Source organism: Pogona vitticeps, chromosome 5 (genome assembly GCF_051106095.1).
Source record: "Pogona vitticeps strain Pit_001003342236 chromosome 5, PviZW2.1, whole genome shotgun sequence".
Taxonomy (NCBI): Eukaryota; Metazoa; Chordata; class Lepidosauria; order Squamata; family Agamidae; genus Pogona; species Pogona vitticeps.
In genome coordinates, this window is record NC_135787.1 from 171,118,644 (window position 1) to 171,145,163 (window position 26,520).

General features: G+C 41.1%; 1 protein-coding gene and 1 long non-coding RNA gene across 6 annotated transcripts in view; one reads left to right on the forward strand and one right to left on the reverse strand.

Annotated features, from left to right (window-relative positions):
* The first annotated feature begins 1,959 nt into the window (after positions 1-1,959).
* Positions 1,960-15,337, forward strand: LOC144583110 (uncharacterized). Its single transcript, XR_013536714.1, has 2 exons — positions 1,960-2,247; positions 12,822-15,337. It is a non-coding gene; the product is annotated as an uncharacterized LOC144583110 (long non-coding RNA).
* Positions 4,515-26,520, reverse strand: part of IGF1 (insulin like growth factor 1) — an 85,515-nt gene continuing 63,509 nt past the window's right edge. For 2 of the 5 annotated variants that reach the window (XM_020804429.3, XM_073000018.2), the window contains exons 3-5: positions 17,640-17,821; positions 15,153-15,208; positions 4,515-6,220 (exon numbers count right to left, since the gene is read on the reverse strand). In XM_020804429.3, coding sequence (XP_020660088.1) covers positions 6,181-6,220; positions 15,153-15,208; positions 17,640-17,821 — 278 coding nt within the window. In that variant the 3' untranslated portion in view covers positions 4,515-6,180. Of the gene's footprint in view, positions 6,221-15,093; positions 15,209-17,639; positions 17,822-26,520 lie in introns of all 5 variants that reach the window. The other 3 variants (XR_013536713.1, XR_002301546.3, XM_073000017.2) reach the window with 3 other exon arrangements.

Consider the following 26,520-nt stretch of genomic DNA (forward strand, 5'->3'; position numbering starts at 1 on the left):
GAGTGAAGGTGGACCACAGGACATGAAGCATGCAAACATTGTCTCATTGTACAAGAACAAAGGAGACAGGTGACTGCACTAACTACTATGGCATCTCTCTTCTCAGCATTGTAGGGAAGCTGCTTGCCCGTGTTGTGCTGAAGAGACTCCAGGTGCTTGCAGACATGGTATTCTCCCTCAGACAGTTGCAGAAGAAATGCAGGGAACAACAGCCACTCTTTGTGGCCTTCATAGATCTCACAAAGACCTTTGATTTGGTTGGCAGGGACGGCCTTTTCGAAATACTTCCCAAGATTGCATGTCCACCTTGACTCCTTAACATCATCAGGTCCTTTCATGAGGGAATGAAGGGCATTGTAGTTTTTGATGGCTCAACATCAGATCCCTTTGACATCTGAAGCAGAGTGAAACAGGGCTGTGTCCTCACGCCGACCCCGTTTGAAATCTTTTTTGCTGTCATGCTGACATACACCTTTGGAACTGCAACAGAAGGTGTCTATCTCCGGACTAGATCAGACAGAAAGCTCTTTAATCTCTATAGATTGAGAGCAGAGACCAAAGTCCAACTGAAATGCATGCGGGACTTCCTGTTCACCAATAATGCAGCCATTGTTGCCCACTCTGCTGAAGACCACCAACAACTCATAAATAGTTTTAGCAAGGCCTGCCAAGACTTTGGACTAACAATCAGCCTGAAGAAAACACAAGTCATGGGTCAAGGCGTGGACTCACCTCTATTACCATCTCTACACAAGAATTGGAGGTTGTTCATGATTTTGTGTACCTTGGCTCAACGATCTCTGACACTCTCTCTCTACATGTCAAGCTGTATAAACACATTGGCAAAGCAGCTACCATGTTCTCTAGACTCACAAAGAGAGTATGGCTTAATAAGAAGCTGATGACATATACCAAGATACAGGTCTATAGAGCCTGTGTCCTGAGCACACTCCTGTACTGCAGTGAGTCCTGGACCCTTTGTGCACGGCAGGAGAGGAAGCTGAACACATTCCATATGCGTTGTCTCCAACGCATATGGCAGGACAAAGTTCCAAATAGAGTAGTCCTAGAACAAGCTGGAATTTTTAGCATGTATACATTACTGAAACAGCGACATCTATGTTGGCTTGGGCATGTCGTGAGAATGGCTGATGGTCAGATTCCAAAAGATCTGTATGGAAAATTAGTGCAGGGAAATCATCCCAGAGGGAGACCACAGCTGTGATACAAGGATATCTGCAAGTGGGATCTGAAAGCCTTAGGAATGGACTTCAACAGATGGGAAACCGTGACATCTGAGCGTTCAGCCTGGAGGCAGGCGGTGCATCATGGCCTCTCCCAGTCTGAAGAGACCCTTGTCCAGCAGGCCGAGGCAAAGAGGCAGTCACGAAAGCAGCAAAATCAGGGAGCTGGACAGGGGACAGATTGTATTTATCTTCAGTGTGGAAGGGATTGTCACTCTCGAATTGGCCTTCTCAGTCACACTAGACGCTGTTCCAAGTCCTCCATACAGAGCAGGTTACCATAGTCTCTCATGACTGAAGGATGTCTAATCTAATCTAATCTAATCTAATCTAATCTAATCTAATCTAATCTAATCTAATCTAATCTACTGCCCCATAGCACTTAAAGCACTCTCTGGGTGGTTTTCAATTTAATTATGCAGGGTACACATTGCTATCCCCATCCCCCAGCAATCTGGGTGCTCAGTTTACCAACCTCAGAAGGATGGAGTTTTAGGGCTGAGTCAAACTTGAGCCAGCTGCCTAAACCTGTTGGGATTGAACTCAAGCTGGGAACAGAGGTTTCAATACATAAGGATCAATGTTCAGACAATTGAATTTGCTATTAGTGTAAAGTAAGATAGTACTGATAACATCTTGCTCTGTAATCCTAAATACACTTCCTAATGAATTAGCCCCATCAAATAGTGTGGCTTACTTTGGATTCAGTGTAAACAGGTAGGGAAATGTACTGGTGGCTCATATGATAAAGTTAATTCTGTATCAGTGAGAGTTTGTTCACATTAAGTCATGATAAACCTAGTGTGTGACTTTTGCATTCTAAAACAGTAGAGTCATTGTAAGAAGTGTATGATGGACCTTTATTTGCATCTTTTTCCTCTGCAGGAATCCATCTCTATCGAGGCCTTCAAGTAGCCAAGAATTGTCCTGCAGACTTCTGGCCAGAAGTTAGGCTGTACAGATTTTGACATTGATGAATCTTTTCCTCTGACCACTTAGAGATGTAAGTATTTTGACAGACAAATTTCTTGGAGAGTTGATTTTCATAGCTTTTGTATAGCTCGGAGCTGGCTCATAGCTCCAGATTGTGGGTACTGAACTGTATATTGGCGGATCTGCACTTACTTGTTTGTTATTTTTTTCATGTGAAACCAGTAGGATTTTGTGAATCTCATTGCAACTTTTTCCTTATAATTCAACAGAAGTTTTAGGGCAGCCATGGACTTTCCGTATAAACAGGAGGACATGCCCAGTTGGTTTCCCCTCAGATAGTGTTTCATAGGAATGTGTCAGAGACACACTGAGGCTCAAGCCTCCATGAAGGTTACAGCCTGTGCCCTGGTCCTTAAAGTTCTCATAGCGGGACATGAGCCATGGCTTATCATTGGAGGGAGAATGGACCACTTGGTACATATGAATGGCATATTAAAACATCATATAAATCGTAACTGCAGCAAAACGTTGCCGTGTTTATTTTTCCTGTTTAGTGCTCAGGAGAGCCACACTCTTATTATTAATAATTTTATTTATATGCTGCATTTCTCCCAACAAGGGGCCCAAAGCAGCTCACAACATTAAAATTCACACAGTTAAAAACACCATAATTTATATATTAAAACACAAATTAAACAATATATGATTTTAAATTAAATTAAAAGTTTAAAACATTAAAACGTGGAAAAGATTAAAATTGTCTGCTAAAATGGGGTTCAGGGATTCAGTTGTAATAGTTAAAAGCCTGCCTGAAGATATGGGTGTTTAGGTTTTTTCAGAAGGATAAAAGGGAAGGGGCCATCCTGATCTCCCGAGGGACAGCGTTCCATAGCTTAGGAGCTGCCACAGAGAAGGCCTTCTCCCGTGTCCCTATCGGCTGTGCTTGTGCTGGCAATGGGACTGAGAGGAGAGCCTCCTCTGCTGATCTTAATCACTGAGAGGGTGCATATAGGGAGATACGGTCCTTCAGGTAGCCTAGCCCTAGACCCAAGCTGTATAGAGCTTTATAGGTAACGACCAGCACTTTGAACTGGGCCCGGAAACAGACTGGTAGCCAGTGCAGTTCTTGTAACAGGGGTGTTATATGCTCCCTGTAGCCGGCCCCAGTCAGTAGTTTGGCTGCAGAGTTTTACACCAGCTGAAGTTTCTCAACCGTCTTCAAAGGCAACCCCACATAGAGCACGTTACAGTAATCCAAATGGGATGTAACTAAGGCATGTGTTACTATAGCCAGATCTGACATCTCAAGGAACGGGCACAGCTGGCGCACCAGCTTTAGCTGTGCAAATGCACTCCTGGCCACTGCCAAGACCTGGGCATCCAAGCTTAGGGATGAATCCAGGAGTACAACCAAGCTGAGGACCCGAGTTTTCAGGGGGAGCGTAGCCCCATCCAGCACAGGTAGTATCCCTATTCCCTCATCTGCCTCCTAACTAACCAGGAGGACCTCTGTCTTGTCTGGATTAAGTTTCAGTTTGTCTACCCTCATCCAGCCCCTTACTGATGCCAAGCACTGGTTTAGAGTCAAGACAGCTTCCCTGGACTTAGGTGGGAAGGAGAGACAGAGCAGGGTGTCATCCGCATACTGGTGACACCAAACCCCAAAACTCTGGAAAGTTATATTTCTTCTAGGCATTTGAACTTCTGTACCCCAAGCAATAAGCAGCTAGAGAATATGTGGAGAAATAGCTATGACCAATTGCTGTGCGTTTCGATGAAAAGTGGTTGACTGATGGAAAAAAACTCAGGTTCTGGGATTTTCCCTTGCTTGATGTCTGTTTGTGACTGGTAGTGAGCATAAGAGAGGATCCTGTACGCCATCCTGATTGCTGACATTTCCGTTGTCTACATTCAGGCTGGCTTTTGATATATAAAGCTTGGCATCTTTTTCCCACTTGCAAAATGGGCATAATACTAAAAGGCAATGTCAGGCTGTTTCCTGGCCTTTTGAATTATGGACACAGAAACTATCTTTCATTTGTAAACTAGGTATGTTTTGAAGGATTGAATTGTTCTCCTTCAATAAGCAAATCCCTGAGTATTGATTCCATGAGGATCAATACTCAGATCAATAAAAGTTTCATGGTGCTACTGCTATATTCCTTTACTTGGTCAACAAGCTGTCACGGATAATTTCATCTATTATAGCTCATCCTGCAATAATTCACTGTTGGATCTCAATAGCGACTGGAGGGCTAAAGATTTCTCATCTGCTTTGAGTGTGAAGCAGCCAATTAATAATGGAAGAAATCAGAGTCATTCACGAAAGCCAAGATGTTGAAGTTTATTAACCATTTTTCTTTATTAGACCTCACAGAGGTGTAAACTATACATACAAATACATTAGGAAAGATACCTTCTTACAGTAATGCTTCACATTTTGGACTGGATCCCAAGAGGGCTGCAAACATTTCAGTACATTTCTACAAACCAAAGGTTGTTGTAGCCATTACTTAATACAGTGTAACTCAGCCCCCTCCCCTTTAATTGAAATCAATGAAGATTTAGAAAAAAGAAATAAGCAGTAAAAATCAGACAGTTCTTGAGATCTTTCGGACCTACCTTGGTAAATGCATTAAAAGAGCTTTAATGGTTTATGGAACAAAGTGAACCAGGTTAGAGAATTTACACAGAATGGGGAACATGACCTAAATGGTTCTGACTTGTGAATCGTTATTTCCACTTTTGGTAGGAATTAGGACCTTCATGGTTTAAAACATCCTGTGTGTCCATTCAAAGCCAGTAAGTGCTAAATGGGGAGAATAATAGGACAAGTGACTATGAAAGTGTTTGTGGTAGGCGTGGGACAAGGAGTACTGCAACACATTGATGTTACATACATAGTATGAAATATTATTTACTTGTCATCAAGTCATGACAGTTTGCATTTTGAGTAAACACAGGGAAAAATTAAAATGATACACAGCCAAAGATTTACAGCCCAATCTGCAAAGCGTTGTGCTGGTGCATTGCCCATTTGCCTTGGCAGGACGTGCGCCATCAGAGTGCTTTGAGAATTGTAGGTTTAAGAAAATGAGAGCTGACATGGTAGACTGTGAGTAAATATTTCTTCTCATCGTGGTTCTTGGTTTGTTGGCTTGTTTACATGAATGGAAGAAGAGGTTTCAACAGGGAGTCTTTAGAAATTCAGGCATGCATTATTTCTGATCCATGATGTTGATCATACCCTTAATCAGAGATGGGGATAGTCTGTTTTGCTTTGTTTTGGATTGCAGCCCCCGAGCCAGCATATCCACTGAACTGCTAGCCAGGATATTTTGGGAGCTGCAATCCAAAAACTCAAGCCCTTCCCATCTCTGTCTTCAGCCTAAGTAGGCAGGCCAGCCATAATACTGGAAGAAACAAATTAATATTAATCTCAACATTTAGCACTTGGACAGCTAAGTCAAAAAAGAATATAAGCCATGTGTACTGATGACATTCTGTAAGGGCGAGGGTCATTTATCTAGGTATCACCCACTCCTTGGTCCTGTTAGCTTCTAGAAAACATAGAAATGTGCAGAAACTTATTAGCTGGAGGCTGGTGATACTGAAAATTTGTATTCTCTTCAGTTACTTGAGACTCCAGGGTTGTGCTGATAAAAAGCATGTGTGACTCCAAAGTTGCTCCCAGTGCTATTAAAATCCGCCACAATTATTGTTTGCTTGTTTTGAAGCTATAGGTTCTTTCATCACCACAGAATCTTGCTTTGGACTAGCAAAATCTATTTGGAAAAAATATGCTATAATACACCAGTTTGTTGCTTCGGTTGCTTCATTATTCTCCTTGGGTCACAATGGGCTTTCATCATTGGACTTGGTTAGGAATGCATCAGAGTCACGCCTCAGAGTAAAAGTTGTTCTCATATACTGTATAGTGTAAGGAAACTTGCCCATATGTAAGTTTGTTGCAGGCAAGTTCCTTGCTTTAAGGCTCCAGTCCTCAATGGGGCTTGTGCCGGCGGAGCGCTTTGGGGATTGGGCTGCAAGTGGAAATAAACCTAAATTACAACACAGTTTTGGTAGATGGTTTACAACAGGCATTAAAGCTATCAGATGGATTACAAGAAAATATCAGCAATAATTAAGGCGCGCAAAATCAGCTACATGCACAGATTCTCCAACCCAGTACACAACCAATGCTAACACAAATATTCAAAGTTGCATATTGGCTGTGTACTGCCAGATTCCACCTCCTAAATTTCATTTTGCAATAGCAAAGTGATGTTTATAAATTAAGTGCAGTGGAACACTGCATTTATTTTCTTTGCAAGTAAAACAGCAACACAGACTGTAGTCCATGGACCAACTGTGTGGGGCCACCCTAGCCATTTATGATTAATGGGGTTCAAATGAAGCTTTTCACCACCACTGTATATATGTGTTTTGGGTTACATCATGGCCAAAGGCACCCCTGTTTCCTTCTGTGACTTATGGGAATGTTCTATGACTTGTAGTGCATTTAGAGTCACAGAAGAAAATGGAGGCCATTTCTGCACATGCAAGGCAGCAGATCACTAAACCATTATTTTCAGCGGAATATATGAATGTAATCTGAAGTCAGACATCCAGCTTCATATATGATCATTATGTTCTGTGGCTTGGACATCATATTGCTGCATCAAGCATTGACATAATTTGCCAGTGATATCAAGTTTGATTTGGTCCTGATCTTACTACATTTGAGTTTGAGCTGGCTGACTCCTAATGCTATAAGCAAAGGTAACCAAACTCCTAAAATGTGTTGTGGATTATCACGAGGCCTCCTCAGACATCATTATTTCTTTGTAAAGACATATAGCTAAACATGTAAATAAACACATGTTTGCAGACCCAAGTTGTAAGTTTTCCAGGAGTGGTTATGGCGCCTGGTCATGTAAATGCCTTTTAGGAATCAATGTTTGCTGCCATGTAGTATGAGGAAAGTCTGCTTTTTATTAAAATGGAAAACCTTTGAACTGATATTATTTCCCTTTCCTAAGGAAAGTAGAATGATTTCTGTATTCATGCCAAGCATATGTTGGCATACATGCAAATCAAGTATGATGTACATCCTTACCTTTTAGAGCACTTATCAACAAAAGTGTCCATTTAGTAACTGTTAAAAAATTAGCAGACTTGCTCAGTCGAACAAAAATATTGTTCAAGACCAGATAAAAGGAGGATGTGTCATCATTTTCAGTTAGGAAAGTTATCAACCTACATTTTATACTTAAATACAGTGATTTCCCTTTTTGCTTCTTCAATTGTGTCTGTTTGTTTTGGGTAGTTTCCAGACCTATTAGGCGTTAGATAGTCTGAGCATTTAGATTTAAGATTATTGGCAACCAATCAACAGAAAATAATGAGGCTTGGATATCTGGAAGGGCCATTGATACTGGCTGAACTGAGATGTGAAAGTAAGATTGCAACCTTCGACCCTAATATTAGGCACAATTGTAGCAGCAAGTAGATAAGCAATGACTGCTGTAATATATTTGGGCCCAATTAAGGTGCTTGAATAGCTCAGTGGTTTAGGTACAGTTGGGAGTTCACTTCCCTACTGTGCATGCCAGAAGAGCCAGCCTGTGTGGCCTTGGGCAAGCTGCACAATACTAAGGCATCCCCTGAAGAAGGGAATAGTAAACCACTTTTGAATACTTCCTACTTAGAAAACCCTGAAAAGGGTCACCATAAGTCAGAATTGACTTGATGACACATGATGATGATTAACTCAGGAAATCATGTTAGTACTACAGGATGCTAGGCAATACTCTGATCATTTGTCCATTTGCACAGCATCTCAGAATCAATCACATGGGTCACCTTGGGCCTTAATAGTTGAGAGGTAAATTCATTTGTTATAATAGGACTGCATCTGAAAAGCAATACATGTTTTCCTCATTGCTGCCAAAAGGAAATCACTGCAGTAAAGAATCCAGATATTGCCTTAATAGTGTGCCTTCCCTCACAAGCATTGAAGTATGAGTAGCTAATCTCCATTATATCTACATTCCCCATACCAGTGGTTCCCAAACTTCATATCCCAGATGTTCTTGAATGACAATTACCGGAAGTAATGTCTATTGGCTCTGCTGCCTAGGACTTCTTTGAGTCATAGCCCAATAATATTTAGGAGCCAGTACTCAACATCATGAGTGGGAAAGCTGAGGACTTCCAGAAATTCACATCCTATCAGCCTTAGCTAGCATAGCCATTGATTAGTGCTGCTAGGAAGCGTGGTTCAGTATCATATGAAGGACCACAGGTTCCTCATCCTTCTTTCACATGTTGGAATGGAATCTGAGAATAACTTTGCAGTAGGGCAATAGCATGCTTTAAAATATGTACTGGAGTAGACCTGTTCTGCCCATGCTAAAGAGCAGGATCGTGCACAGCTGCTTTGGAATGGGGGATAATAATCAAGAAAACCAATGGAAATACATTTGAAAGAATAGGGATTTTGTCTTATATTTTAAAAATCACATATTTTAATTGCATTTCTAATTGTAGCAAGGCTACAGGCATCATCCAGTAGATGGCCATGACAGTAGAAAAAAAATCAAAATAACTAAGGAGTGCTGGTAAAGGGAAAATATATTTGTGAGCATGGGTTGTGTTTTCTTGGCAAATGTAAGGCTCTGTTGATGCATTCCAATGAAATTAATGCAAGATCAGTTTGCCCTGCTGAAAATAAATAGCTCAAGAGTTTGTGTCTGAGAGGCAGAGATCTTCTGGCAATATTGCAGGTTAATTACTGCAGATATTGAAGGGAGGGTAGAGGTGCCAAAAATATGCACCTTTAATGAAACCAGTATGGGGCTGGGGATAGGTATTGTAGTTTTCTCCAGTGGCTTGTAAGTAGCATGACAGAGATACCCCATGGCAATTTCCTCTGTCCCAAAATTTGTTTTAGTTTTGGTTTTTCTTCCTCATGGCCACAATCCCCAGTGGGTCCAAGGGATGGAAAATAGACCTTCAAAGCCTGCCCAAACCAGCAACTTGGTCTCTGTCTGAAGTAGCTACATGTTTTATGCCGCACAGACACAAGAATAGTAAAATTATAAAGGTTTATACAAGAGAGGAGCCAGTGATAGAGCACATGCTTTGCATGCAGCCATTTCCAGGATTTAATACTTGGTATTTCTTGTCAAAAATCTCTTGTTGCAGGTGACAGGAAAGACCGCTCTGAGTTATGACTAGCAGATTGAGTGCCTAGGGCTTCATTGGTGTATGGGTTAAGCTTGGCTCCTGTGTGATTGGCATGCAAGGAGAAAGGACAGGGAACAGGAAAGAAAGTGTGGGTTTGAATGCATGACAGCCCTATTAGTTCTTTGCTAAGCCTGTCTGTCCCCCCCTTTTTTTCTGCCTGTGGAAGAGCAGCTCTAGATGGTACCTATGCTTAGGGCAAGTGGGTTTGTGCCTTTCTAGCAGCAGTTTTCTGTACTCTCTAAATCCTGGTACCCCAGATCAAAGCTCTTGCTACCCTGTACTACTTACAGCTCTGTCTCTCTCCTCCCAAGACTCTACAGAACATATTCAGAGTAGACAGTATCAGGATTGTACGCATCAAGTCCATATACACATAATGTATATACATTTTAAATCCACAGAGTGAAATCTTGTATTTAGTCACGATTAAACCCATTGAATCAGTGGGGATTTGGTGAGTCAACTCCTCCGTAAATTCCATTGATTCAATTGGCCTTTTTAAGTTGTAACTTACTACTGGATTTTACCCTATATCCACAAATTTGGTAGCAGCATTAATTAATGGTGTACTCACATCCTTCTCTCTCTTCCAAATATCGATTGGGAAGAAATGAAGAAAAGACTCCAAGAAACGTGTTCAGAATTTGCAAACTAACCACTTTGCAAATTGGCAATATTTTATTTTTAAAATCTGGTTGATTAAAGACCATTGTGTCGTAATAAGTAGCTCTTTATTTCCTGGGGGGGCTATTCTGAGAAGGATGTAAGGGATGATGGACCAGCTCAGTATGTCTTTGAACCATGCTTGGCCCAGAAGCCTGTAACTGCAGAGCCCTGTCATAGTGGGGCGGAGAAGAATGAGTAATGATTATATCATTGTGCCACCAAAGCTATGAAAAATGATTAGCCCTAATCTAGGTAAAGTTACCTGTGACTGAGACTGTAGTCTTCTATTTCCTTACTACAAGTAAATTCTGTTGAATTCAACAAGTTAGATCAGTAGTTCTCAGCCTTGAGTCCCCAGATGTTCTTGGACTAAATATCCAAGAAGTCTTCACCACTAGCTGTGCTGGCCAGGATTTCTGGGAGATACAGTCCAAGAACATCTGGGGACCCAAGGTTGGGAACTACTGGATTAGATGGACATTTATATAATCACAGTGTTAATCACACCAAGTGAATATGTCTTCAGTTTTGACTATTGTGGTCAAAGTCACAATCAACTAGACCTAAGTTAGAATGATTATCTGTACCATGTTTCTCAGGAAATGAAAACATTGGTGAATTTTGTCTTATTGAATGGTATCTCTGTACTGTATATGTAGTTAAGTTTCACAATTCTTAAAATCTTCATGTACAAGTCAAACAGAAAAACAAAAAAATTGTATGTAAGATACTGTGTTTTTTTGTGAGAAATGATAGTCTTTGTAGGATACTGTAATATTTTGATAAGCAAAAAGGTCTATAGCAGGATTAAAAATGAGTACAGGTTTGCAATTAGAATGTTTCTGTTTCATGAACAGGAATTTAATGTACATTATTTACCAAATGTTACTTCTATAATCTGAAGTAAATGGCTTGGGAGAAAAATTTCTGACATTAAATAGCACAGAAAAAGCCAGAAATAAAAATGCTAACCCTGCCCTCCCTTTAAAAATAATCACCACATTAACTATAGAGACCATTTGACACAATAACAATGAAAATCTGTTTGGATGAACTTTAACATATATGCCATATTTGTCTGAATAGAAGTGGGATTTTTTAAAAGAGGAATCAGTGGTGTATACTTGGTCTATAATAAATTAGTACAATTCATTTCCAGACTAAAATTGCTTTTGAAACACATTAAATATACCGATTATGCTTCAATCAAAACATTTACCTCTCATCTCTAAATTCAAATTATCCCTAATTTGGTGGAATTCTCTAATTCCCAATCTCTAATTGGGTTAATTTTTCCCCCAAAATATTAGATATGTCATTTTTGTTCTTGAAAAGCGTATAACTTTTTAAAACTCATACATACAGACTCAACACATGCATGCAGATAAACTATCTCTGCTTCACAAGATGTTAGCCATACATTTTCAACTTTTCCTCAAAACCTCAAATTGTGCCCCTCCCACATTATCCTTATTTAAAATACCTGATGCTTTATAAAATGAGAAGTTTCTGTTTGGATATTTGTCGCTGTGACTTGTTTTAGAACCATTCTCTCCACAACAGTGTTGGCTAATGGTGGTAAGCGTACCTTGGGGCTTCCAGTTAATTAGTCTGAGACAGTTTTGCCTTCACCCAGCTAAGGAGAGCTACACACGTAGGCGTGTTCCATGTGTACACTTACCTGGGAGTAAGCAACTGAACTCAGCAGGGCATACTTTTAGGTAAGATAATGCATAGCATGATACTATGAATTGTGGATTCCCATTTATCTCCACTGCATTGCTTCTCAGGTGAATATTTACTTATAAATGCATACCCCCATCCACATTCAAGTGCAGCTAATCACCTTACATACCTTTTAAAGTGCATATAGAATTGGATTGGTGCGCTGATCATATTGAGTTAGGAGCTAACCTGCTTTGGGATATATTTATACATGAACCTAATATTGCTCTCTCTACATTTTCATTTACAAAATTCACAATGGCATACAGATGGCACAGATAAGACTCAGGGTTCCCTTTTGTTATCACATGTGAAGACAGAACCCCCCCGATATTGTATAGACTGCAGTTCCGAACATTCCTCACTATTGGCTATGCAGCCCAAGCCCAATGGGAGTTGCAGTACAACAACACCTAGAGGACAGTGTTTTGCTCAGATCTTAATAGGACAGGGAAGGGCAAAGTATGGTTTGGGGGTGCATGCAGTCTCCCCTTTTTTAACCTCCTAGTCCACTCTTGGCCCATTTCAATCATTTCAAATGAAGTGATTGAGCTCCTGCAGGCCCTGTTCAACACCTTTTCAAAACTGGAAATGGACTTTAGCCCCTTCTAGTTTCATATTTTTGCATTTATTGACATTTTGGTTGGAGAAAATTAGCTGCCAGTTGCATCAAAATTGCCCACTCTTGCTCGAGGATGCTGCCAATGGTGACAATTTGCTTTCTGAATTAGGAATTTTGCCAATATTACCATATTAATATTTACATTTTCATAAAGTTGGTGTCATACCACCCAGTTCTTATTTTAATGCATTTAGACCTCTTGATTGCTGGAGCCTTGTACTAGGCTCCAAAGTTTCAAGTATATGTCCTGTCATAAGTGCAGGATTACCTCTTGCATTTAACCAAATGGGAATTCTGAATTATGTACTGGAATATCTATCTGTACATGGAGCTTCTGGTTTGGTTTATTAGTCTAATCTACTAAATAAACATTGTTGCAGGGCAACTTCTGTTCATTCCATTGGGGCTGGAGCAACATCACTGCATGCTGAAATAAATGGAAATGGTACTGTGGTAGGTCTTGTCTTTTAGCTCCTTGTAATTATTTTGATAATTTGATTTTCTTTGGGGTAGGGGGAATTTGTGAATATCTCCCAGTTTTGCAGATGTGTCTTACGTTTTTTATTACACAAGTTGAAAGGTTATGGCTACACATACTTCTGTTTTAAAAAGCAAAGTCTAGATACTTGTCATTTTCTTGCCTTAAAAATACATATATGCTTTCTTCTATAGATTTTTTTTTTAAGTCAAGTACTTTCTTAAACAAAACAATAGCACCACTTTGGTGTTGATGACCAAATCAGTAAAAGGTAAAGCAAAAACTCGCTACATAATATTTATTTTCCGATCCTTCATTTGCTCTGAAATTGGAGGTGCCCTGAATACAGCAGAAGACTTCATATGTATATACATTCATAGGTTCCAGCCATCATCCAAAGATATGTACAAATTCTTGCTGGGGATCAATAAAATGTATGACCATGCAGTGAGCCAACCCAAAGCCTTGGCACCATTTGAGTTTACTCAACTTTGAAGTCTAGCTCATGGCATGCAGTGTGATCCTATGCATACTTTGAAAATAAGCCCTACTGGGTCCTATTGGTCTTGATTTCTTCTATATCTGAATGGGATGACAGCTGTACAGTGCAATATGGATAGGGTTACAGCTGTACAGTGCATGTGCAATCAGAAGTAAGTCCCAGTGCATTCATTGAGATTTATTCCCAAGAAAATATATTTGGAATTGCAATCGTAAACACATTTGGGCAAACAGAAGCCAATTGAAGATTGTAAGGCTAACTTGTATTGTAGTCTTATTAGCAATAATTTTCCCCCCTTTGTTTAGGATCATGCAGTTGTCAGACATCTGGTCAGCACCATTTTTGATTGCTGACAAAAGTTGCCATGTGTCAAGAAATCCTCTGTATACCAGAAAAATAGCATGTTCGGAAGAGCAAGCCATCAACTTCAGTGCCATGACACTAATCATGATTTGTTTTGCTGCATGGTGAATATTCCAATCCCGTTTAGATTTTAACTCTTAATACTTCATTTTAATCTTTTTCATTTTAATTGATTAGATATTTTTTTTTTAAAAAAACCTTTAATCTTTGGCTTTGTTCCCACTGCACTCTTAAAGTGTATTATTTTGCTTGTACCTCTTACAGTTTTGGCCAGACCCTTTCACAAAACAAACTACAAAATAGCACCATTGTATTATGAAACAATTGTACATAACTGTTGATTATATGTGTATTATTGATATGCTAAATGTCTACATGCTGCACTATATGGAGGAAAAAAACAGTTTCCTTACATTGTTGCAAAATAACTTGTTACCTGAAAGAAGGAAGGATTTATGAGAGTCTATGAGAGTGCTGACTCAGGTGACACTGAGAAATAATCCTATTATTCATGTTGCATCTATTTATATCTCTGTGTGTTATAGGACGGAAGGAGGAGAAATCTGATTGTTAGATTTGTTATCCTGATACAGCAATTTATTGCAGCTCTGGGGATCACCCCATGCCCACATGGAGCTCTAGTATAATGCAGCCTGTGCCATTAATTTCATGGCTAAGGGCAGCACTGTACGCAAAAATAGATGTCATGGGTATAGCAGCTTTCTCTATGAAGTAAATGATTCCTTCTAGACGTGTGAGAGCTCCCTATGTGCATACTAAAAGCATGTATGGATCCTTGATTAAAATGAATACATTGGAAATCATGTGCTGTCAAAATGGGTGAAATTAATGGGTTACTTTACTGCTGCTGTTACTGAGAATATCAATCTGTGCAAATATGGATGGGGCAAACAAACAATGTTATCAGACACTGCAAGACAAGCTGTCTGTTGCTTGTATGGAAGTGCAAATATTTTAAAAACCCACTTAGATAAGGCTGGTGAATGACTCCAACAGCAGGGTTCATTTAGTGCAATTTGATCCATCAAGGGCCTGTACATTTGCTGGCTTTCGAGGGGTGCAGAATTTCTAAAAATTTTGTGTGTATGTGTGCATATTGTGGACACGATGTTTTGTGACAATGGACAATTAAAATAGCAGTCTACCAATCTCAGAACCATTTGAGCACTGAGAAGGTTTCTACTGGAATGTTTACTTGCATTATTCATTGGGAGAATGCCCATTAGTGAAGATTTCATCAAGCTTATTGAACTCTAACATTTTGTCCAATGTTTGACAATTTATTTACAGCAAGTATCCTGCAGATGGCACGATCAATCTTCACTCTTACGGATGGTATTTTCTTACATTCTGTAGTTCCTGTTTCCTGTGTTTCCTCTACTTGTGTTCTTCAAATGCACTTCCTAAAAATGAAAGAAAACAACTTATTATAAGGAACATTATCAGTCCTTTGCAATCCTCATCTTATTCATCTTTTATATATATTATTTATCCCTTATATTTTATATATATCAGTTAGTGGTACTTTAAAACTGTCTGGCCAAACAAACAAACAAACAAATGCACACATACATGCACGCACGCACGCACGCACGCACGCACGCACGCACATACATACATACATACATACATACATACATACATACATACATACATACATACATACATACATACATACATACATATTCTCCAAGTCAACCAGCTGAATCCACCCCCCTCCAACCCAACAAAATGACTCAATCTAACTACACATATATTTCAATGTATTCTGGGCTGTTTGGGGTTTAATTACATCATATAACAATTTTCCCCAAAGGTGGTTTGTACTACCACAAACCTGAGACTTATGGATGGTGAGTAGCACTCATTCATGAAGTCGGCAAATAGAGGAAGTGATTCTCATTATGCCTTTGTCTAAATCCCAATAACCCCTATGACATGTGAAGGGAGAGTGGTTTTGAAGGTGGAGATGGTCTCAAGAGATAAAAGCAACCGGATGGCATCATCCTTGCTGGAGGAAACTCCTCTCGAGCACAACACAAGGGCAATGCCAGCCAGTTCTTTTTAACTGTCAAGTCAGCTGGTTGGCTTGGGATGGGCAGGAATGCGCCTGCACGCACATGCTGCACCCTGTATCCTACCATGGGGCAAACCGGGATGGGCGTGAAGCTCTTTGGAGAGATGAAACAGGGTGGGGGAATGAGCTGGGTGGGTCAAGGGAAGGGATGACTTTAACCATGCCCTTCTGGTCTGGCTGTCTGGATTAGAGGGTGCAATATTTGCCTTGCCCTGGGTGCTGGCAACCCACACTACGCCACTGCCCCCACCCAATTCCCTTTGTGTCTTTATGTTGTAGTGTCCTGTTTCTGATTCCAGGAAGCTCAGGGTGGTGATGATAGGAAAGCCACAGCAGCTGCCTCTGCCTGCACACTCGATAAGCTGTACAAGGAAAAAGGGGAGCTGGTCTCTGAATGGTCGTTTCTTTCTTCCCTCCCTAAGGATTCCTGCCTCCCCTCCCCAAGTCATAATTTGGAACATATGAATGTGTGTGCACGCATACTCAGGGGGCAAGTGGTGCACACATGGAAAGTGTGTCTCTGTGTTTGTGTGTGTGTAGGTCTCTTAGAGGGACCCTGGATGTCTGAATTTGTGATTACACTACTGCTCTCGAGATGTGTTAGATTACAACTTCCATCATGCCCAGTCAGCATGAATGATTATAAATATCTGAAGAAGTCTGCTCCAACTACAGCCCTTGGGGGCTAAAATGGATGGGCATGTGAAGGTGCCTGCATTGGTGCTCTCCAAACCTGCCTTATTTCTGCTCTTACAATGTTAAGCAGCAGCAAGAGCTGAAAAGGGCTTTTTTTTTCAGTTGAATGAGACTAGATTTCTGAACATAATCAGGAAACCTGATAAGAACAGGGTTACCCACTTCACAGAGGTCTTGTTCGATCCAATGCCATGTGATTAGAAGTCCACTTCAAACTTTCCTGTTCACTGGGGCATGCTGGGGACAAGGATTATAATCTGAACCCGTCCTCCACCTACCCCCCACATATACTGGCTGAAAACAAAATAGGGCTTCCAGAAATAATGTCTCCATGTCTCATCATATTGGACCATCAGAACATTGTTGGGGCTTTAGCCACCTTCTTTGTTATGATTTGTTGCTGGCTCATTCACAACTTGCATTTGGGCAAGTCCCCTATCAAAACACTAGCCACTGACTAAAAAAAAAAGTGGGGGAGACTTTCCTACTCAAGGTCTCTCACTTGGCCTGCTCAAACTGAGTTCTTCTTGGCTCCACCTTTAAAGAAGCAGAACATGACAGATACAACAAGTTATACAATGGTTAGGAAAGCTGTTCTTGCTGAACTTTCTTCTGGGCAACAATAACTGCTCCTCAGGCTGACCATCTTTGCTTTTTCGTTCTAATTCTCTTAAGCAAGAATTGGCAAAAGGCAACAAAGCAAGTTGATAAAAATCAAACTGGTCCTGTTATCGCTTGCGTGACCCACTTTGGCTGGGGCATCAATAAAGCCATGAAACAACCCTTCCAAAGGTTCTTTTGTATGTGAATTCACAGGAGAATAGATACATCAAGAGTGCATCTATGGATAGATACATCAAGAGTGTATCTATAAAGAATGGATTATGAATGAACAATCTTTGGGCTCCTGACTGGAGCAAGAGAGTGTCTCGCTTCAAATTTTGAGCTGAGCAGCACCTTGAAACTATGAATTGCCACCGGCTTTGTGGCAACTCTGGGACAATGCCAGAATTCCTCAATCCAATGTATTAATAGATTGGAAGTGATCACATTCTGGCTACCTTTTGTGCTTTAGGCATATCAGTGTGGCGCTGAGCACGTACAGATCGTGCAGATTTAGGTGGCTTGACCGGAGCACAGTACATCTCCAGCCGTCTCAGATCACAGCTCTGGAAACAGCATTCATCCACTATTCCTTTGTTAGGAGGTGGTCGTCGATTGCCTCCATAGCCAGCTGGTTTACCTAAAAGTGACAAAAATCAATCATTGTTAGAAGCAGTAGCAACATCCTAAAGATTATAGGCACCCAATAGTGGGTGGGTCATATAGAGTATGAGGTATAGAATAAGTTGTGCTGTAATGTTGTGGTGGGTTTTCCGAGCTGTTTGGCCGTGTTCTTAAGGTTTTTCTTCCTAACATTTCTCCCGTCTCTGTGGCCGGCATCTTCAGAGGACAGGAGTCAGAACTCTGTCTGTGCTCTGTGCTGTAATGTCTTTGACTGGATCAAGTAATCATTAAATGTATGGCTCACCAAAAAATCCCTCAGTCTTTGAAGGTATGATTAATATGGCAGCCCTATGTCCTACTGTACAAGAGACACTCCTATATTTGAGAAGCTGTCAGTCAGAGGACAATCTCACACTGTCCAAGCCTTGTTTAACGATAAAGAGCTACTTATATATATATAAAAAAGAGATGAGGATGGGACTTGAAGATGGTCACCGTCTTTCCTCCTATGGTGAAAAGAACTCTTATTTATATTAAATTGAAAGGCTACATTGATTCATACAGTTTGCCACTTGTGTTGCCACTTTGTTATTGTTACCTTGCAGACTGATAATTAACATTATTCACAGCCTGGTAGCCCATTCCTCTGCTGATGAACCTTTATCACTTTGTTCATGGGGCCATGCATAGATACACTCGTAGCCTCACTCTTATATCTGAGGACATGGGCTTGATCTATGTAAGCTCATATTAAAATATACCAGTTCGTCTTTAAGGTGCCATAACATTTTGTATCTTTGTGTGTGTTCTGTTTTGTGTTTTTGGGGGGATCTGATATGCTTGCAGAAACGAATGTACCTACTCCTTTGAAAACTCACAGTAGTTATTTCTAAATTTCTCTCTCTGCATATAAACGTACACGGATGTTATACAAACATTTAGCATACTATGTACCAAATACTGTATATACTTCGACACGCCACTGAGAGCTGAAAATTTGGTGCATATATCATTTTGAGATCTTTACACATGAATAAAAAGGAGTTCATGTGCACATATCTCCAACAAATACAAAATATTTTAAGCAGGCTTTCTTAGTCCCCTCCCCCTTTGAAGTGTGGTTTGACTACCACTTCCATTAGCCATACAGGCCAAAGCTCAATATTGACAGCCCAAAAAAACATGAGGTAATTGATAAGATCTGAAAAATAAACATTTAGAAATTCATCTTCCAAAGGGGAACATGAAAAGAGACACCAACAGCGAAGGCATTGTACAGGTCTAGTTGGCACTTGTAGGATTGCTTCTCATGGTCTTGGAGAAACTCAACTGAAACTTTAGTTTATTGATCTAATTCATTGTTTTATACAGTCATGGCCAAAAATATTGGCACCCTTGCAATTCTGTCAGAAAATGCAACCCTTCTCTCAGAAAATTGTTGCAGTTGCAAATATTGTGGTACTCACATGTTCATTTCTTTGGTTTGCGTTGGAACATCACAAAAAACAGAGAAGAAAAGTCAAATCTGATAGAATCCCACACACAAGCCCAAAACTGCACTGGCCAAAATTATTGGCACCCTTAACTTAATATTTGGTAGCACCCCCTTTGGAAAAAAATAACTGAAATTAATCGCTTCCTGTAATCCACCTCTCTACTGGAATTTTAGACTACTCTTGTTTTGCAAACTGCTCCAGGGCCTTCAGATTTGAAGGATGCCTTCTCCCAACGGCTGTTTTGAGAGCTCTCCACAGGTGTTCTATGGGATTCGGATCTGGACTAATTGCTGGCCATTTCAGAACTCACCAGCGCTTTAAGTAATCATATTTGAGTGCTTTTTGAAGTGTGTTTTGGGTCATTGTCCTGCTGGAAGACCCACTATCTCTGGTGGAGACCCAGCCTTCTGACACTGGCCACTGCACTGCAACCCAAAATTCTTAGGTAATCCTCAGATTTCATGATACCGTTCACATACTCAAGGCATCCAGTGCCAGAAGCAGCAGAGCAACCCCAAAACATCTTTGAACCTCCACCATGTTTGACTGTATGGACTGTGTTCTTTTCTCTGAATGCCTCATTTCTTTTTTGTAAACAGTGCCATGATGCCCTTGACCAAAAAGTTTTACTTTTGTCTCATCTGTCCACAGTATGTCATCCCAGAAGGATTGTGGGTTTGTCACATACATTTTGGCATACTCCAGTCTTGCTTTTTCTTGCCTTTGTGTCAGCATTGGTGTCCTCCTGGGTCTCCTACCATAGAGTCTCTTTTCATTCAGATGGTGACAGATAGCGCAAGCTGACACTTTTGTACCCTGTGTCTGCAGATCAGCTTGAATTTGTTTGGAAGTTAATCTGGGTTCTGTATCCACTATTCGAACAACCCTTCGTTGCAATTTTTCAGTCGTTTTGTTCTTCTGTCCACATCGAGAGAGGTTAGCTATAGTGCCATGGGCTGTAAACCTCTTGATGATATTGTGCACAGTTGACATGGGAACATTAAGATTTCTGGAGATGGATTTGTAGCCTTGAGATTGTTGATGTTTTTCCACAATTTTTCTCTCAAATCCACAGACAACTCTTTAAACTTAATTATTTTATCCATGCTCAGGGTCATACACAGCACAAAGGTTGAGTCAACTTTTCTCCATCTTAACTGGTTGCAAGTGTGATTACTATATTGTCCACACCTCTTACTTCTGACAGTTGTGTCTAAATAATACAAATTAAGGGAGCATCACATGCTTGAAAAGCAATTATTTCTTACAATTTAGACAGGGTGCCAATAATTTTGGCCAGTGTATTTTTGGGTTTCTTGTGTGGGATTGTATCAGACTTTTCTTCTGTTTTTTTTTTTTGTGTTGTTCCAATGCAAACCAAAGAAATGAACATGTGAGTACCACAACATTTGCAACTGCAACAATTATCTGAGAGAAGGGCTGCATTTTCTGACAGAATTGCAAGGGTGCCAATATTTTTGGCCATAACTGTAGTTCCTTGAATCAAAGGAGGAAGGAGGATGTAGAAAGTCCTCTTAAGTGCACTACACAGAGGCCTAACAGATTAGAATCTCAGTAAAATAGGTATTTTGGAGATAAGATTATGAATGAAAAAAACACATTGATTGGAGAAGTATGGCGATGCAGAAAAAAGATACAGTGTTCCTAAATATCTCATGTATTCAGCAGCTACGTAAATTAAAAAAAAACTCTTTGTATTGCTTTCATTTTTTATATATAATTAGATGGCATCAAAACTATGCTGCAGTTTAAGACTTTAATTGTTACATAAGTACTCAAGAAAAGGGCTGGCCTCTGTGAGGATATTATTTCAAGATTTTACTGTAGCCATAGTCTTGCTCTGCCCAATGGCTGCCCTATTGTTTTTTTTTAAAAAATTAGGATGCAGACATGTACACATTTACTTGTAAATAAGCCCCATAGTGGGATTTTCATTTATTTAAAAAGGCAGCAGGAGATTGTATTGTTAGCAGTGCTCTAAGTATGAGTGAAAAAACGGCAGTGTATGCTATTGTTGGCCAATAATTAAGTTACAGAAAGACCCATGAGGCCTATAATAGACCAGATCCTCCAGAGCGGTAGAATAAGAATGGCTGTTTAGTCAGCAGGGCCCTATACTCAGAACCAGACATTGCCACTACCTTTATAAGTCCTAATGGATTTCACCAGTTTGCTCAGATGGTATAAATTAAACAGAAAGTTCGTGTTTGCTCCATGCTTTACAAGCTCCTGAAGAATTCTGCTACAGTCTATCATAATAATGGAGTGAAAGCTACTGTGTGGGTGAGCTGTTAGGGTATTTGCCATGGTGACAGAAAGGAAATGGTGTCATATTAAAGTGCAGTACAAATTTGTTTCACAACACACATCTGCAATTGTGCATATAAAGACAATGGCTTTGCCATTGGCCCAAAAGGTCACAGAAGGGCTAAAAACAAAAACAAAGACTTGCCAAACGTGGAGCTGCTCCAGACAAGACACTGCAAGATACCCAACCAGATTTCCAATGCAAACAAAAGCATCAGTGGAAGTGAGCGGGAAGAGCACATTGGTATGCCTTTTAGAGGCCTCTTCGTCAAAACAACAACAACAACAAAAAAAGCACCAGTCCATTCAGGGGATCAAACTGAGACCAAGAGGGGGAAGTGCTACTTTTTTTGCCTCCATAATTTTCCTTGTCAAAATTCCGCCTCTCCAAGCTACTATTGTCCTGCATGGGGAAAACATGCAGATAGTATTCTTGTGGTGTCCAGAAGGTTTCCTCCCTCTCCTGTTAATGTTTTAAAAATAATTTTATTTTATTTTAATTTATTTATTTATAAAAATTTTAAAAGCCTCGGCAGCTGGGTGATAGGAAATGACGCACCAACCTCCAACACTACCTTTATTCCCCACATGAACCCCACAGGCATTTCTGGAAAGTAAAAAGCCCAGCATTTCAACTTTATGGGTGCCAAGAAAAAAACAACAGTAATCTGAGATGGAGAAGGACACATCCTGAACTATTGAAAGTTGGGTCTTTGGGGACAGCTCTAAGGGATGAAGGTGACATCTTGTGGCTGAAAAAGCTGGCAGAAAACAAAATGGAATTTTACCTTTGCTCTTTTTTTGCCAGTGTTTGTATTTGTTTGGACATGCACCATGTTTTCTTTGAGTCTTCTGTGTGTTTTTGTCTTCACATTGCATGGGTAGATGTTTAGCCTGTGTATATTTATCTGAGCATCACCAGTTTGCCTTCAGTAAAATGAGTATTTTAGGGTGTGGGTGTGTGTGCAAAATGTACAATTGGGCATACCACCTCTGACTTGTATTTAGTTTCATGATCAAGCTTCCTATCTTGGAGCCTTATCAGTTTGTCTTCTTTCAAATGGGTATTGGAGCCCCAAAACTATCAGTTCAAAAATATTTTTGTGTTTTGGAACTCAGATTGTGTTTGTGCCTTGCATTTGTGTTTTAGGGCAGTTAGTTGTCTTCTGACCCTTTTTTTTATTAGTCTTGCCTGTTTACCTTTTGAGAAATAATTATTTTGTGAGTGGCCCTTCTGTTATGGCAGTCACAACACTTTTAAAATTTCAAGTGTATACGCTAACTCAGGAAGGTTCTGACTACTGTCATTTGGTGTATGCTTGGCTTATGGTGTATGATCTCCATGGCACAAATGATTGGTGAAGGAAGTGGATTAAAGAAGGCCCTACAATAAAAGGTTTCAGGACAGACTATTCCTGATTCCTGTTCCTTCCAACCAACCAACCAAGCTCTCTTCAAATATATTCCATTTTATTCCTACTTCCATGTGTTTTTCTGTTCTCTCCTTCTCATATCAGTCAGCCAGCATTCCATACCTACTGGATAAAATTTTTTCCCCCTAAAGATTTCTTTTAAAGGCAGTTCTCCAAACATGGTGTTCCCCCAAGAGTATTGATTCTACCATTTTGAATAGAACAGTTTTTGCTACATTTGCAAACACAAATGTGCCTTTTCTTCAGAAACAGAGGGAATAATGATAGAGGAGAGAAAGTTTCCTCCACTCGGAGCATGGCAATCTTAATCTGGATTGCTGCAGATGCTTTTAAGACAAAGTGCACCTCTGTGTTATATTTTACCATGTATCTGACATGCTCAGTAGATGGGCAGAACATTTCCCTCTAAACTGTTAACAAAAATAATTGTTACAATATCTTTGTATTACATATGTAGAAAATGTAGAGCAATCATGCTGAATGTACTGAGGTTACCAGTAACAATGTACTGAGGTTACCAGTAACCGCATCATGGACACATTTAGCGACACCTCCCCCCTACATCCTTATGTTTCAGGGAGGCTGTCCAAAGACCACCAAATCAACGACGCGGGGATCCACCTGGCACAACTCTGCTTACTCCGAGGCCTCATCTGGCTAAACGGCCTTACTGAGGCTGACAGCGAGGGTGAGTTCACGTTCATCTCCCCACGCGGATCCAGCACAATAGACTACATCCTGATTCCGACTTCCTTGCTAACGCGTGTGGCTGAGTTCCGAGTGGGAGAGCTTCTAGCCAGCGATCATCTCCCCTTATGCTGCAGCCTTGCCCCCAATCCAGACTCGACACCCTTGACCAACCCGGACCCCGAGGAGCCCTCAGCGATCCTGCCCAGAATCCAATGGAATCACAGAACCAAACAATACTTCGAAAAAACAATCAATCCAGAGACGACACCGCAAGGCTCCCTCAACTGGCTATCTTCATCAAAGCCTGAAGACCTCATCCAAGGATTCGAGAACTTAATAGACTCCATAGCAGCTAGCCTCGGGCGGCCCCCCCAACAACTTCAGAAAAGACTGACCTCGGCCACAGGCCCTAGATTAGACAAGGACTGTATCGCCCTGAAGCAGGACATGAGGAGGATCTATAACAACTACAGATCCTCTAAGGCCCTCAAGCTCCCCTCCCAGTACTTTGAGCTGAAAACCCACCTCAGGTCAGCCATTAAGAAACTCCAGCATCGCTCTGCAATGGTTCGATGGTCCTATCTAGTCGAGGCGATTAATTCAGGCAATAACAAAAAATTCTGGGACGTAGTTTCTGGTTCCTTCATCTTTAAGAAGACCTCACAGGACCTCCCCCATATACCAGCCGAGACGTGGGAACATCATTTCTTGGCCACTTTTCACGACAGCTGCAAGCCCACAGTGCCAACTGATCCGCCCCCACCTTGCGACCTTCCAGACTGGGCACCAGTCACAACTAGCCAAATAACACAACTCATAGGCCAACTTAGAACTGGAAAGGCCCCAGGCCCCGACGCCCTCCCTTCGGAATTGCTACAGGCCTACACCGAGTGGTGGGCGCCGGTGCTCGCTGCCCTGTTCACCGCCGTCAATGAATCCGGTATGATGCCTAGGACGTGGACACAGGCTATAGTAATTCCGATTTACAAGAAGGGCGACAAGAAATCCCCAAACAACTATAGACCTATAAGTCTGCTCGACATCATTGGGAAGATGTACGCCAGTCACCTACTTCACAAACTTCAAGATTGGCTACTAGATCAAGACATCCTGGGACCCGAACAAGCGGGTTTCAAGGCGGGAAAGTCTACACTAGACCACTGCCTGATCCTATCCCACATGATCTCCAAATACGCCTCACAACCCAATACCCGCCTCTACGCAGCCTTCTTAGACCTAAAAGGGGCCTTCGACTCCATCAATAGAGATATCTTATGGCTAAAGCTCGCTAGGCTGGGTATGGATAGGAGGCTCCTATTTCTAATTCAAAAATTGCACGCAGGCTCCACATGCCGTATAAAAATTTCATCGAAAGGGGCTCTTTCCAACCCCATTCTCGCCAACAGAGGAGTGAAGCAAGGCTGCGTCCTGGCCCCCACCCTGTTCAATTTATTCATCAATGACCTCGCCCCACTTCTATGCAATACCATCGGACACAGCCCCAAACTAGGCCATCTACAGATACCGATCCTACTGTACGCGGATGACATGGTCCTTCTTTCCCGTTCAAGGGTCGGCCTAAAGCGGCTCATTACCTGCTGCCTTGACTATTTATCACACAATAACCTTCAATTAAACTTCGAGAAAACCAAAATCATAGTCTTCGGCAAGGCTTGGAAATCTTTCCCATGGTCCTTCCATGGGAAAGCTATCCAGCAGGTCAGAGAGTTCAAGTATTTGGGCGTTTTCTTTCACTACCGTCACTCCTGGACAACTCACCAACGGGCAGCAACTAAATCTGCCAAGCTCTCGGCACAAGCCATCCTACGTTTCCACCACACCTGGGGCCATGGCTACATCCCCGCTGCCCTGCAGATCTTCAACTCGAAATCAGTCTCACAGCTCTTATACGGCGTCCCCATCTGGATGTCTTCACTACACAGCTCCGTGGAGAGAGTCCAATCTGTATTTCTATACAAAATCTTAGGCCTTCCCCACTGTGTTCCATATGCTGCCCTATGTCTTGAATGCGGTCAACAGAGAATTGAAACTAGGGCCTGGCTCAGTTTCCTAAAATACTGGGTCAAAATCTGTTTTCTCTCTCCTAAGGACACCCTGCTTCAAGCCCTGCTTGCTGACAGTTTGTTACCCAAAGGCCTGGCCCTATTCTTAAAGAAAATCAAGACCCTAGGGCTGTCACCAGACCTAATGGGCTCAATACCCCCCTCTAGGGTCTTCCAAACCATCAAAAACAGGGTCTTGGACATAGAAGGACAAACGCTGTTTAGCGTGGCCCTGAAAGTCTGCTCTCCGCTGTACTTCCAGCTACCTCTCACCCTCGGATGCAGACCCAACTACCTTCATCTTCTAGAACAAAAATTAACTGAAACTATTCTACTGGAAAATATTTTGTCCAAGATTAAGAGCAGTGGCCCTTTTCTGAGTTTGTTCAGGTTCATTTCATGTTTGTTATTTAAACTACTTCCTTTATAATCAGCTTTTCTAGGGGAAGGACATGTGCATGTGCCTAGAGTCAATTCACACAACTGAAAATAAGATGTGAGTTTATGGTGTTTATAGCAAGCATCTGGCTGGATAGTTCAGTGATTTAGAGATCCGGCTGCAGAGGTTGGGAATATGATTCTCTACTGTCCTGGCTGGCTGGCCTTGGACAAGTTGCACAATCTTGAGATGCCCCCAGTAGAATGGAATGGTAAACCACTTCTGAGTACTGTCTACTTGGAATCACCATAAATCAGAATTAACTT